Raw genomic sequence first — 12,697 nt, 5'->3', positions numbered from 1 at the left:
CCGCGTACCGCAAAAAAAAAAAAAAAAAAAAAAAAGTACAAAATTCCAGTTATAAAATTAAAAAGTCACGGGGATGTAATATTCAGCATAAGGAAAAAAGTAATACTGTACTACCTTTGTATGTTGACAGATGGCTACTAGACTTTTGGTGTTGATCATTTGTAATGCATTTAAACGTCGAGTCACTACGTAGTACACCTGAAACTAATATAATATTGTATGTCAACTATACTTTGATTTTTAAAAGAATTTTAAAGGGAAACTTGGAAGAGCTACAGAAACTTGTAAAATGCTATTGAGGGAAATAAATAAGACTTAAACAGTATGAAAGATGTATCTGCTCTTGGACAGGAAGACTAAACGTTATAAAGAAATTTTTTAGAGAGGGCAATAAGCAAACTAATTCTTAAATTCAAAGAAAATATTAGCAAGCAGGAAAGTCATAAAAATTCTGAAATAGAATAGTTATTTAAATATATATTGTAAACCTCACTAGATAAAATAGTGTGTCTGTAAGTAGCAGAAAGTTCAGTGAACAGGCAGAAAGTCTAGAAATAGACCTAAACACAAACAGGAATTTGGTATATGATAAAAGTGATATTTCCACTTATTGAGGAAGAGATGGTTTATTTAATAAATATGATTCAGTAAAGTTGGAGCAACATCTCATCCCAAAATAAGTACCAAATTAATTGATCAGTGGGTTAAATGTGAAAAATGAATCCATGAAAGTACTAGGAAAAATGTGGAATATTAAAAAAATCTTAAAAGTGGGGATCTAGACCTAAAACCCAGAAGTCCTGAAAGAAAAGACAATTCTGTTTATATCTCATATTCTGTTTTTGCCCCCATATTCTCTTTAATATTCTGTGATCATGAGGAAGGCGTTTAATTTCTCTGCATCTTTTCCCAGGTCGTATTTTTACAATAATTTGTAAAATATTGGTATTTCACAAATATTGAGAGGATCGAATGAGATATATGAAAATAGTTGGAGAAGTTGTAGTGGGCTAAAAGATATAATGTGTTATTAATACTCTTCCTTTGCTCCCGTAGTTGTTCCATGCTGCCTCCTTTTGGGAGGAAAGACAAGGTGGATGGGTGATGACTAATTAAATAGATGGTTTTTCTGGTTATTTCTTGTAAGTGTAGTTTAATTTGCTTATGTTTTTATAAAAAGTTTAATTGTAGTAATACATTTTCATTCTAGAGTAAGCACTTGTAAGGGGATTAGCTTAATTTAAGAAATAGAGCCAACTTTTAATCTGTGAGTATTTTCTTATATTCAGAACTCTAACAAAACCATTGTATTAGAAACTTCATTCTTACTTTGCTGGCTAATTGTGCATATGACATTTAGTTTTCTTTAAATGTAACTTTCAGCGTTCAAGAATTCTTCGTTCGCAAATCCAACGCAAAGAAAGGCATGTTTGCCAGTACACATCTTGTATTGAAAGAACCAGGTGGTTCTAAATATGAAGCTGCCAAGAAGTGGAATTTACCAGCGGTCACTATAGCTTGGCTGTTGGAGACTGCTAGATTGGGAAAGAGAGCAAATGAAAGCCATTTTCTGATCAAAAATTCACCTAAAGAAGGTTAATACTTTTATTTTGTCCTTTTATATATATATTTTTACAATTTGATGGTTTCTGGGATATGAATGTGCTAAAACTTATTTTTAGGACAGGTCGTTAAAATTTCTCCCTTTCACGTGAGCCACTCTTGGGCACTCATTATTGGGGGTGTGGGCAAAATAAATATGCGTTCATAGCACAAATGTTTAATTTGTATCTGTACTATCAAGTGTAGGCACTATCTGAAAGTTAGAGGGTACAGAACAATATAGGAACATTCTAGGGTCTCAGTGTTTGAAGTCTAATGAGCTTAGATCCCATTTACTGTTCCTTCAGTGGCTCATACTGACACATCTTGTGAGTAAAGTACTCTCTATTCCTCATCTTTGGGCTTTTGCATGTTATCTCTTACCTGCTTCATTCTTGCCTATTCCTCCTTATCTTTCAGTTCTCGACTTGGGTATCACTTTCCCTGGAAAGCCTTCCTTGACTCACCAAGTATGGCCTTTGTCTTGCCATAACACCCTGGCCTTTTGTAGCTCTCGTCCCAGTGTTACCGTTCTAGGTTACTTTCATGTTTCCCCGCTCAACCAAAAGCCCTGAAAAGGCAAGGAGTACATGTGTCTTGTGCATTATATATTTTCATTGTCTAGATCGGGCCTGGCACGGAGCAGCCGTCTAATAAGTGTATTCGTTAAATGTTGAAAAAAGGTAGGAGGCAGGGTCGGAGGACACAGTAGCCTCTCTTGTAAGATGATGGCATCCCTGGGCAAACTTCAGGGAAGCTTCTCAAAGCTATTACTTACTACTTTTTTCTAGACAACCTGGAAATTTTACAATGCAGGCAAAGTAATATTAAAACTTCATTAAGCACTTTCCAAAAACTTGACCGTAGTTGTTAACTCTGAGTGCATGTAATTGGGATTTTCTTTTTTACTCTGCCATTGACTAAGATGACATTATTTATATTTTTGGGCAAATTACGAGGTTTATTGAGAATATTTCAAGTTACAACAAGATGAAACAGGAAATCTAATTTCATTAATTATTTGTTTCAGTTGATGTACTTGCCTAACTCAACACATATTTTAATAGATTGTCTGGTTTGTTTCTTTGAAAGTAGGTATATAACTTTGTGGTTTGAAGTATACTTGAGAATTCACATGAAAACTCACAATAAGATGTAAAAACGTCACTTCTTGTGTGCCTCTTTAGACACAAAAAGACATTACTGGCTCACATTTGTTTCTTTTCATTTTAAATCTCTAGAACAAAGTTTGGAAACTGAAACAACAAACGGGGTGAATCTAAATCCAGATACTCCAGAGCATCCTGTCACAGACCTGGAAACTCACAGAAAAACGGCCGTTACACCTTTAGATATGAACCGGTTTCAGAGTAAAGCTTTCCATGCGGTGATCTCACAGCTCTCCGGACAGGCTTCAGTCTCCCCTGCAGCAGGACAACCACTTCAGAAGGAGCCCTCATTACGCCTGGATACGCCATCAAAGTTTCTGTCCAAAGACAAACTCTTCAAGCCTTCCTTTGATGTGAAGGTAAGGCTTATAGAAAATGGTCCTGGAGATAACAGTTTTATAGCTTATAAAGTAAAGCACCAAGTTCTCCATCACCTCTGAAGTTTGTAGTGGTAACTTCCAGAAATGTTGGCAAATAGATGCATAGTATTGAGTCTCTACATATATCCAGGGTTGAGGTAACAGCTAGAGATATATATGGTGTGAAATCAGGACATCTGGATTCAAGTCCTATATCTGTCATGAACGGTATGACTCAGATCATTTAACATATCTGAGCATTAGTTCCTTTTGTACAAAGAGCATAGTATCACTCACTCTGAAAACTTACAGGTTTATCATAAGGATTAAGTGAAATTGTGTGATGAAATAATTTCGTAAACTGTAAAATAACATAAACACATTGCTACTTATGTTTTGATTCTAGGAGTACACCCGCTGCTCTTTCTGAAAATGTCTGTTACCACTTTACTTTTCAATCATTTCCCTTAAAAAGATGAGTTAAGTGTGCATCTTTCTTTGATCTTCTGAGCACTGGAGTATGGCTCCCTTTCTGAAAAATTCATTCACAAATCAAGGGCTAATTCAAGCTTCTCAAATGGTTTCCTTTCATTCCCCAAAGATAATTTCTTCACTATTCCTTTAGTAGTTTTTGGCCTTTCAAGTGGCTATTTAAACCATGTTTTTTTAATCCATGACTTTGCAAAATTATTGTACGATTTATCTATTGAGGTTTTACTCATAGAGTTTAATAATCTTTACTAGTATGTTTTGGAGCAGACTTAAAGTTTACAGATTGTTCATCTTTAGAAAATAAATATAAATTGATACCCAGGACAGTTTGCTCCAAACTAAATCTTTGATCAAATTTCTTCTGAAGTGACATTTTGTGCTGTGATTAACACTGTTCCTTGTGCCTTAAGAAGTAGAGGAAAACCACTGGTTTGGGAACTGCAAGATCTAGAGTCAGGCCTCTGCTTTTCCTTTTGCAGCCTTTTAAGGCGAGTCAACCTTCTTGGGTTTCATTATCCCCGTCTGTAAAATCATGGAGCATATCTAGATGATTTCCAAGGTCTCAAAGGTCATAGACTCTTTGAATAGTAAATGAAATAATATTAGGAGACAAGAAGTTAGCAGAAATATTTCTAGTCATTGAGACCATTCTTCTACCTTGCAGTGAAAAGCTGATGGTTCTGAAATAGAAATAGTCTCAGTGAAGGTACAAAAGACATTTAAAGGTTTCATTGTTTAGTCATAGTGTATTTAGCAGTGTCTCTCTCTCTCTCTGTCTTTTGTGATATATAAAATAGTTCTTCATCTTATAATCAGTGGTTCTTCAAATTGATGTAAAATGGTATTTTGAATTTTTTCTCTGAAAACAGAAGGGCCCATGATTCCATGTGGGTCACAAAATTGAACATACATTAGCCCTCACAATAAAAAGCACCCCTTATTTAACTTAATTTTTAATTGACACACGTCCAGAAAAGTACAACGAATGTGCTGGTAAATGAAACATTAGTGTTAACAGTTGGGAAGACACAGTACACATTCAGAGAGAGATCATTGCCAACGCTATAGAATCTTCCTCAAGTCCCCGCTTCCCATCACTTCTTCCTCCTTCCTCCCCAGAGGTAATACTCCTGACTTCTAACACTAGCTTTTTTTTTTTTTTTCCGGTATGCGGGCCTCTCACTGACGTGGCCTCTCCCGTTGCGGAGCACAGGCTCCGGATGTGCAGGCCCAGCGGCCATGGCTCACGGGCCCAGCCGCTCCACAGCATGTGGGATCCTCCCGGACCGGGGCACGAACCCGTGTGCCCTGCATCGGCAGGCGGACTCCCAACCACTGCGCCACCAGGGAAGCCCCTAACACTAGCTTTGTTACGCTTGTTTTTCACTTTTAAATAGGTGGAATCATAACATGTATTATGAGTCTGTCTATTCTTGTTCAACCTTCATTTAGAAGATTTGTCCATGTTGCTACCTCTAACTATAATTCATTGATTTTATTACTGTGTAATAATCCAGTATATGGATATATCACAATTTACATATTCAGTCTACTGTTGATGGGCATTTAGGTGGTTACTAGTTTTTTGCTCTTACAAATAGCGCTACTGTGAACATTCTTGTGCATGTCTCTTGGAATATGTATACATGCTTTGCTTTTGGGTATATACCTAGAAGTGAAATTGCTGGGTCGTCTTTCACCTTCAGTAGAGACTGACAGGCTGTCCAAATGGTTGTACCAGTTTATACTCCCACCAATAGTGTATTGAGCACCCAGTTTCCCCATCCTTGCCAAAGAAGTATTATACGTTTTTTTTTAATATTATACTTGGAAATAATTCCTAACTTACAAGAAGTTGCAAAATAAAAATAGTATAAGGAATACTCACATAACCTTTTACTCAGATATGTAGAGTTTTCATTAATTTCCAGATGGAAGGATTTTGTTTGTTTCATTTTTAATGTCTAGTTTTATTGCCTTGTGATCAAACTTTGTTTGTAATATTTCTACTTCACAGAACTTACTGATCTTTTCTTTGTACTCTGATATATGAGCAGTTTTTGAGAACATTCTTTGACTTTTGAGAACATTCTTTGATAAGAAGATATATTCTTTATCAGGGTTTTCTCTCTATAGATAGAAGTCTGACATATTGATTATATTGTTTAGATCTTTTATATCCTTTCCTACTTTTTGTTCATTTAACTCTTCTTATACTAAGTGGTATTTTCAAGTTTCCTAATATTGGTGTGTTATTTCTCCTTGCATCTGATGTGGTTTTTGTTTTGAATAGATAATTGCTGTATTACTTAGTGCATAGATAGTCATAACTGTTTATAAGTAGGAATGTGTCCTTTGTCTCATTTAATGCTTTTGGCTTGAAGTGTACTTTGGTATCAGGATTTCAATCGCTTCTCTCTTACTGTTTTCATTTCCCTTATAAATCTGTGCATTCCTTCATTTTTAGCCTTTTTGGATTGCTGTGTTTTAAGTGGGTCTCCTGTATACAGCATAGAGTTGGGTTTGCTTTTTGAGCTATTTTGAAAATCTTTCACTTAGGCAGGTTAAGCCCATTCACATTTAATATGACTTATATTGTATTTGGTCTCATTTCTGTCATATATTATATTGTAATTGCTTCGTGATTATGTTTTATATATTTTTATTATATGTTTCTTCACTTATTGTGTCCTCTTTGCGTTTTTTTTTTTTCCTTTTGGTATTTAGGAAAGAGTTTGTTTATTTTATTCTCATGGTTTCTTATAGTGTTCTTATTCCCCCTTCTTCTTAACCTTTTGTATGTCAGTTTTAAATTATGTCTAGATCCCCTGCTTACTGCTTCTATTGCAGTCAATGATCTTATTCTGTTTCCACCTTTTCTCTCTTCCACTGTTTTTAGTCATATTTGTCTACTTTGTCAGAAAATAAAATGTTTATATATTCTTCAACCCATGGACCTCACCCTTGTTTTAATCTTAACTCTGCATTTAAATATATGAAATGCCCACTGTCTGTCCTTTGTGAAGCTTCCCAGTCCTCTTTTGGTAGGAATGAAGTTCTCCACCTTTAAAACTTTTACTAAGGCCTTGATTCTTCAACAAATTGTTCAGATGTACTATTCTTGGTTTGCTTTTGTTTTTTTTCCCCTTGAGTTTCCGGAAAATGCTGGTCCACTGCTACCTTGGTTTTTTTTTTTTTTTTTTTTTTGCGGTATGCGGGCCTTTCACTGTTGTGACCTCTCCCGTTGTGGAGCACAGGCTCTGGACGCGCAGGCTCAGCGACCATGGCTCACGGGCCCAGCCGCTCCGCGGCATGTGGGATCTTCCCGGACCGGGGCACGAACCTGTGTCGTCAGCATCAGCAGGCGGACTCTCAACCACTGCACCACCAAAGAAGCCCTCCCTACCTTGCTTTTATGTATGTTGTTTTTGAAAATTGTAATGCCAATCTAATTATGTTGTCTTTGTAAATTATTTCTTTTTTACCTGAAAGCCATGTGGATTTTTCTTTTATTTTTAAAGCCTAATAGTTTTACAAGGATATGTCTAGATATTGATCATTCTCAATCAATTTTCCCTAATACATGATAAGATTTTAAATGTTTAGAATTTGGCTTCTCTGAATTTTGGTCTGAGATTAGAAAAATGGAGCTCAACTGAGTTGAATAGAATGCTTTGGGATTAGAGCCTAAAGATCAAGAGCTCGTGTTTTGGACACATAAAGTTTGAGATGCCTGTTAGACATCCAAGTACTTTTGTCAAATAGGCAGTTACACATAAAGCCTGAAGTTTGAGGAATGGTGAGTGGTCTGGGCTAGAGAAAGAAATTTGGAGATCCGAGTTTGTAGGTAATATTTAAAGCCATATGAGAAGAGATGCCAAGAGAGCAGAAGAAGAAAAGAGAAAAGGTCTAAGGAACACCCATAGGGGCTCACATTTAGAGAAGGAAGCAGCAAAGGAGACTGAGAGGAGCCACCAGTGAGGGAAGAGAAAGCCTAGAGATTGTCTTAGAGACCAAGTAAGAAAGTATTGAGGAAGGAGTAGTTCACTATGTCAGATGCTGCTGAAAGATCAACAAAGGTGAGAAGAGAAAGTTGACCACGGGATTTGGCATTGTGGACACTGGTGATCTTAACAATAAGGGTTATTGTGACATTGTGGAGGTGGAAGCAAGTGGGTTCCTACAGGAATGTGGGAAGAGTTCGGGACATTGACTATGAACTATGCGTTTGAGGAGTCTTACTGTAAAGGGGAATGAAGAAATGGGGTGCCAGCTGTAGGGCAAAGTATGATCAAAAGAAGGTTGTTTTTTTAAAATGGAAGAAATAACTGTATGCCAATGTGATGGATCAGTAGAGATCCAGTTGATGGTGCAGATGAGAGGGGAGAATTAGTGAGAGGGGTTGGGATCTAATGTTTAAGTGGGGGAAAGTACCAGAAGGAAAGCAGTGCTCATGGCATAGGTGCAGAAGGCGGGTAGACATGGTGTGGGTGCTCCGATTTCTTTTGTATATGAAGAATTCTTTTAAATGTTGCAGAGAAATTAAAAAACAACAACAAAAAAAACTTTTGCAAATAGAAAGCCTTACCATGTTCTCAAAAAAAAGATTAAACATCCTAAAGATCTAAAAAGATAATATAGATCCTATTAAAAATGTAAGCAGAAATAGTATAAAAATTCTGAAAAGAATAATTAAGGGAAGGCACTAGCCCTACTAATTATTAAAACATCTTATAGAGCTTCAGTAATTGAAGCAGTGTGTTATTGTTACGTGAATAATCAAATCAGTGCAGAAGATTACACCCCATAGATAGAAGAATGCATTATGTGATTAAGGGGACGTTCAAATCAGACAGCTGGGTAGCCATCTGAGAAAACAGTTAGGATAAAACCTCAAACCTTACATCAGAATGAATTTCAGAGGATCCGATACTTAAGTACAAGAAAGGAAGGCATAAAAATACTAGAACAGGCCATGAGAGAGTGAGTTTGTTTTTAAATAATTCCGTTGTGAGGAAGGTCTTTCTAACTATAACATAATACCAAAAGAAATAAAAGATTCATATGAATTTGACAGCACTAAAAAATTATCTACATTCAACTATGCAGATTTTATAAATATGCAATAAAAGTATTTGTTTTAAAAAAAATTCTCCATGGCAAAAATTTGACAAATGACAAATTGGGAACAAATATGTGCATATCATAGTGGGTATATATGTGCATAAAAATATATACAGATATATTTAGGCAAGTGGATATTTTAAAAAGACTAATAACCCAATGGGAAAATAAGCAAAGGATAGGAAGAGATATGTCACAAAAAATTGAATAGAAATATTGTATATGCATGAAGATGTTTAATCTCATTCAGTATAAGAGGATGGAAAATTAAAGCATGCAGATATATTTTTTAACCTATCAGATTCTCAAAAAAGAAAAGTCTGATTACCCACTGTGCTGTCAAGCATGTTGGGAAACACTAATGCTTTGCTCATGAGAATGTCAGTGTTGGTGCGCACATTTTGCTTAAATGGTTCCCTTTACTCTTGTGGGTGCAAAATGTGTGTGTGCAAGGTTATTCACTACATCGTTATACTGGCAAAAGATGGTTAATCTAAATATTCATCAGTTGAGCACTGGTTAAATACCTTCTGCTGTATACATGGAATACTATGTAGATGGGAAAGAGAATGAGCACGAGCCCTGGACAGCAGTGGCCTCTGCTCACGAGGGAATTGTGGGTGGCTTGGGAACAGGAATACATTTTGTACCTTTGAAGATTTTTCACAATTCTCAGCTCAATCTAACTTTTTAACCTTCTTTATAGTTCATGTCTTGTTCATATCCATCCTTACTTGTTTCCGTCTGTGTGTTTTGTTTGTTTACTTGTTCGTTTATTTTGTTTTTTGGTATCATTAATTTTAACCAACTTCAACTCTAAGATCAGACAAATGTGGTAAGTGCTGCTGAAAATGTAAGCTTGTCAGTCTCTTTGAACTAATTTGCTGGACAGTATGAAATTTTTTTTCTTCATAATAGATACTAGTTCAGTCTTTTTATTGTTGTTTAGAGGAAAACTGGAGGAGGTTAAAACTATAATCCAATTAATATTGAGGATTATTCCCTTTCTCTCTTTACCTCTTTTTTCTCCCTCTTTCCTTATTCTGTTTACCTCTCTCTCTTCCCTTCTCTCCCCTCTTCTTCCTTTCTCTCTCCTTTTCTTCTCCTTTTCCTCTCTTCCTTTCTCCCTCTCCCCCTCCATACATACAGGAGGCACTTGCAGCCTTGGAAACTCCAGGAGGTCCCAGCCAGCAGAAGAGGAAACTGAGTACACCACTCTCGGAAGTCATCGTCAGAAACTTGAAACTTGCTCTGGCAAATAGCTCTCGAAATACTGTCGCTCTTTCTGCCAGCCCTCAACTGAAAGATGCCCAGTCAGAAAAGGTAGAATTAAATCTCTCATTATAAGGAAGTTTTAGATAAAAAACACTTAAAACAATAATGGTTGATCTGTTTCTTTTATTTTCCATGGGCAGGAAGAAGCTCCAAAGCCACTTCACAAGGTAGTGGTATGTGTTAGTAAAAAACTCAGTAAGAAGCAGAGTGAACTAAATGGGATTGCAGCCTCTCTAGGTGCAGACTACAGGTAGTTGGCTCATCTTTCTGTTTGGTGGTGATATGGCCTAAATTTATAGGGAAACCTAAAACTGTTGTGAGCATCTACAAAAAACATTATTTTGACTTTTAGTTGGTCATATTATCTACAAAATCTCTCTAATTGACTTTTAATTTAGCACATCCTTTTAAAATATTCTCTGCCATATTAATTCACTCTTACAAGTTTGTTTTTAGGGCATGTTTAACATATATATGAGAACTTATTTTGTGCCACTCTTCTAAAAACTTGGGATCCATGAATGAGTATAATCTAGAAAAAAATCCTTGTCTTCAAGGAGTTTATAGTCTAGTAATACATTTAGGTCTGACATTAAGCATGTTTCTTAATGATTTTCAAATTAGAGCCTTCCTGTACGTAGTACTAAGTACTGCAACACTCCTGAATTAAAAGTGTCTTTTTGAGGATGTTTGAATTTCTATCATTTTTACTACTTTGGAGACATAGTTTATCAGATCCACTCTCAAACTGACAGCCAAACTAGAGCCAGGTCTCTAGCATAAATGGCATCAGTACCAGGCAATGAGAGACCCTTGCCTATTCCGGCCAATCCTGAATTGATTGTATTCCTTCATTGTCTGTGGTGCTTGCTTTCTTGATCACTTGTTTTCAGCCATTCATAGATAGCATAATGGGTGGTTTTACAAGTAACAAACAGTTTGAGGAATATGATTATCTTTCCCTTTGGTAAGTCATTTCAGTTATCTTTCTTTTTGATAAAGAAATTAGATCAGGAGAATGTAAAAATAAAATGGGTCTGTGGTAGTTATAAGCACCTTAGTGTTTAATTCATCTGTTGTCGAAGGGTAAAGCTTTCTTACTTATTATAACTATTATTTGTATTGTCTATTTTATAGATATATTATTCTATAATAATTATGTAATTATCTAATATTATATATTATATTTATATTACCTATTACTAGTTGCTGAGTGCTTAGTATGAGGCAAGTATTATCTCATTTCATTCTCACAATAGCCCTATGAGAGTATACATATTTGTCAAAATTGAATGCTTCCTTCAGTATTCCGTTTGGATGTGGAGTTGATGTAAGATTTAAAAGGAACACATAGGACTTGTGTTTCTATAAGATTTAAAATGCCAGTCCTGGGAATTCCCTGGTGGTCTAGTGGTTAAGACTGTGCTTCCACTCCTGGGGGTACAGGTTCCATCCCTGGTCAGGGAACTAGGATCCTGCATGCTGTACAGTGCAGCCAAGAAAAAAGGAAAGAAAGAAAGAAAGAAAAAATTTGCCAACTCCTGATCTATCTACATTTACTGTCTACAGCCATTGATGGTCTGTTCTTGAAGGACTAAAAGGCACAGTTTTTGTATTATCACAGTGGAGTCGGATAGTAGTAAACCAAGATGATTCAGGCAAAAGATATTCCTTTTTTAAAAAAAATTATCTTGATAATTTATTTACATTTTACTGTTTTACCTCACAGCAGAAATAGAAACGATTATTAGAAAGACTGGCAATTCAATTAGCAAGGGGTTTTTCACTATTATTTTTAAGGACACATGGGCAGTGAGAAATAGAATGTTTATAATATAATTTAGGAGGGAATATTCCTTCTTAATTTGTTTAACTTGGCTATTTAAAAAGATCAGAAATAGGAGTTCCCTGGTGGTCTAGTGGTTAGGATTCTGGGCTTTCACTGCCGTGGCCAGGATTCAGTCCCTGGTCGGGGAACTGAGATCCCGCAAGCCGAGCGACATGACCAATAAAAAAAAAAAAGTTCAGAGATATTTCTTATTTAGGAAATGGGAAGTATGTTAGGTATCCATGAAGAGAAACCTCCCTTTATTTTGGTGATTACATTTGGAATTACAATTTTTATTTCCTCCTTGGTTTTTACTTGATCTTTTGAAGGATGACATATTTTACTCTTTTTAGATTATTTTCCTAAAATAATCAAGAAAATATTAAATGGAAGGAAATCAGGAGCATAATGTAATAGCTAAGAGTGTGAGTTTTGAAGTCAAAACTGGCTCTACCTCTTATTCACTGAATATCCTTGAACAGGTTACTTTAACCATGCCCTTCAGTTTTCTTATCCGTTAAATGAGTAAAATAAATACATTGTTTTAGCATTGTTGTGAGGAATGGATGAAATAATGCTGTGTAAAGTACACAGTGTGTTATGGGGCACAGAGCAAAATGTACAGTGAATAGTGGCTGCCAACAACTGGAGGACAGATTGGATGCTTTGCTATTTCATTAACTTGGAAATACTTTTATTGTTATATCACCTTTATAAAATGATATTATAAAAGAAAATTGAAAATTTAGAAAATTATACAAAGGAAAGTAATATTTTCAAGAATATCCTTCTAAATATATCTCTGCATTTATATACCTAGAGATATATGTATAAAATTTGACAGTGAA

At 35.7% G+C, this 12,697-nt stretch overlaps 1 protein-coding gene across 2 annotated transcripts in view; it reads left to right on the top strand.

Moving 5' to 3' along the window:
* The window catches only part of TOPBP1 (DNA topoisomerase II binding protein 1), a 70,203-nt gene that overhangs the window by 33,992 nt on the left and 23,514 nt on the right, over positions 1 to 12,697 (top strand). For both annotated transcript variants that reach the window (XM_082625275.1, XM_082625276.1), the window contains exons 13-16: positions 1,384 to 1,595; positions 2,844 to 3,130; positions 9,896 to 10,069; positions 10,162 to 10,271. In XM_082625275.1, coding sequence (XP_082481401.1) covers positions 1,384 to 1,595; positions 2,844 to 3,130; positions 9,896 to 10,069; positions 10,162 to 10,271 — 783 coding nt within the window. The remainder of the gene's footprint in view (positions 1 to 1,383; positions 1,596 to 2,843; positions 3,131 to 9,895; positions 10,070 to 10,161; positions 10,272 to 12,697) is intronic.

This window comes from Mesoplodon mirus (assembly GCF_964341445.2).
Source record: "Mesoplodon mirus genome assembly, chromosome: 6".
Lineage (NCBI taxonomy): Eukaryota > Metazoa > Chordata > Mammalia > Artiodactyla > Ziphiidae > Mesoplodon > Mesoplodon mirus.
Note: the sequence above shows the minus strand (reverse complement) of the source record. Positions and strands in the feature narration are given on the sequence as shown.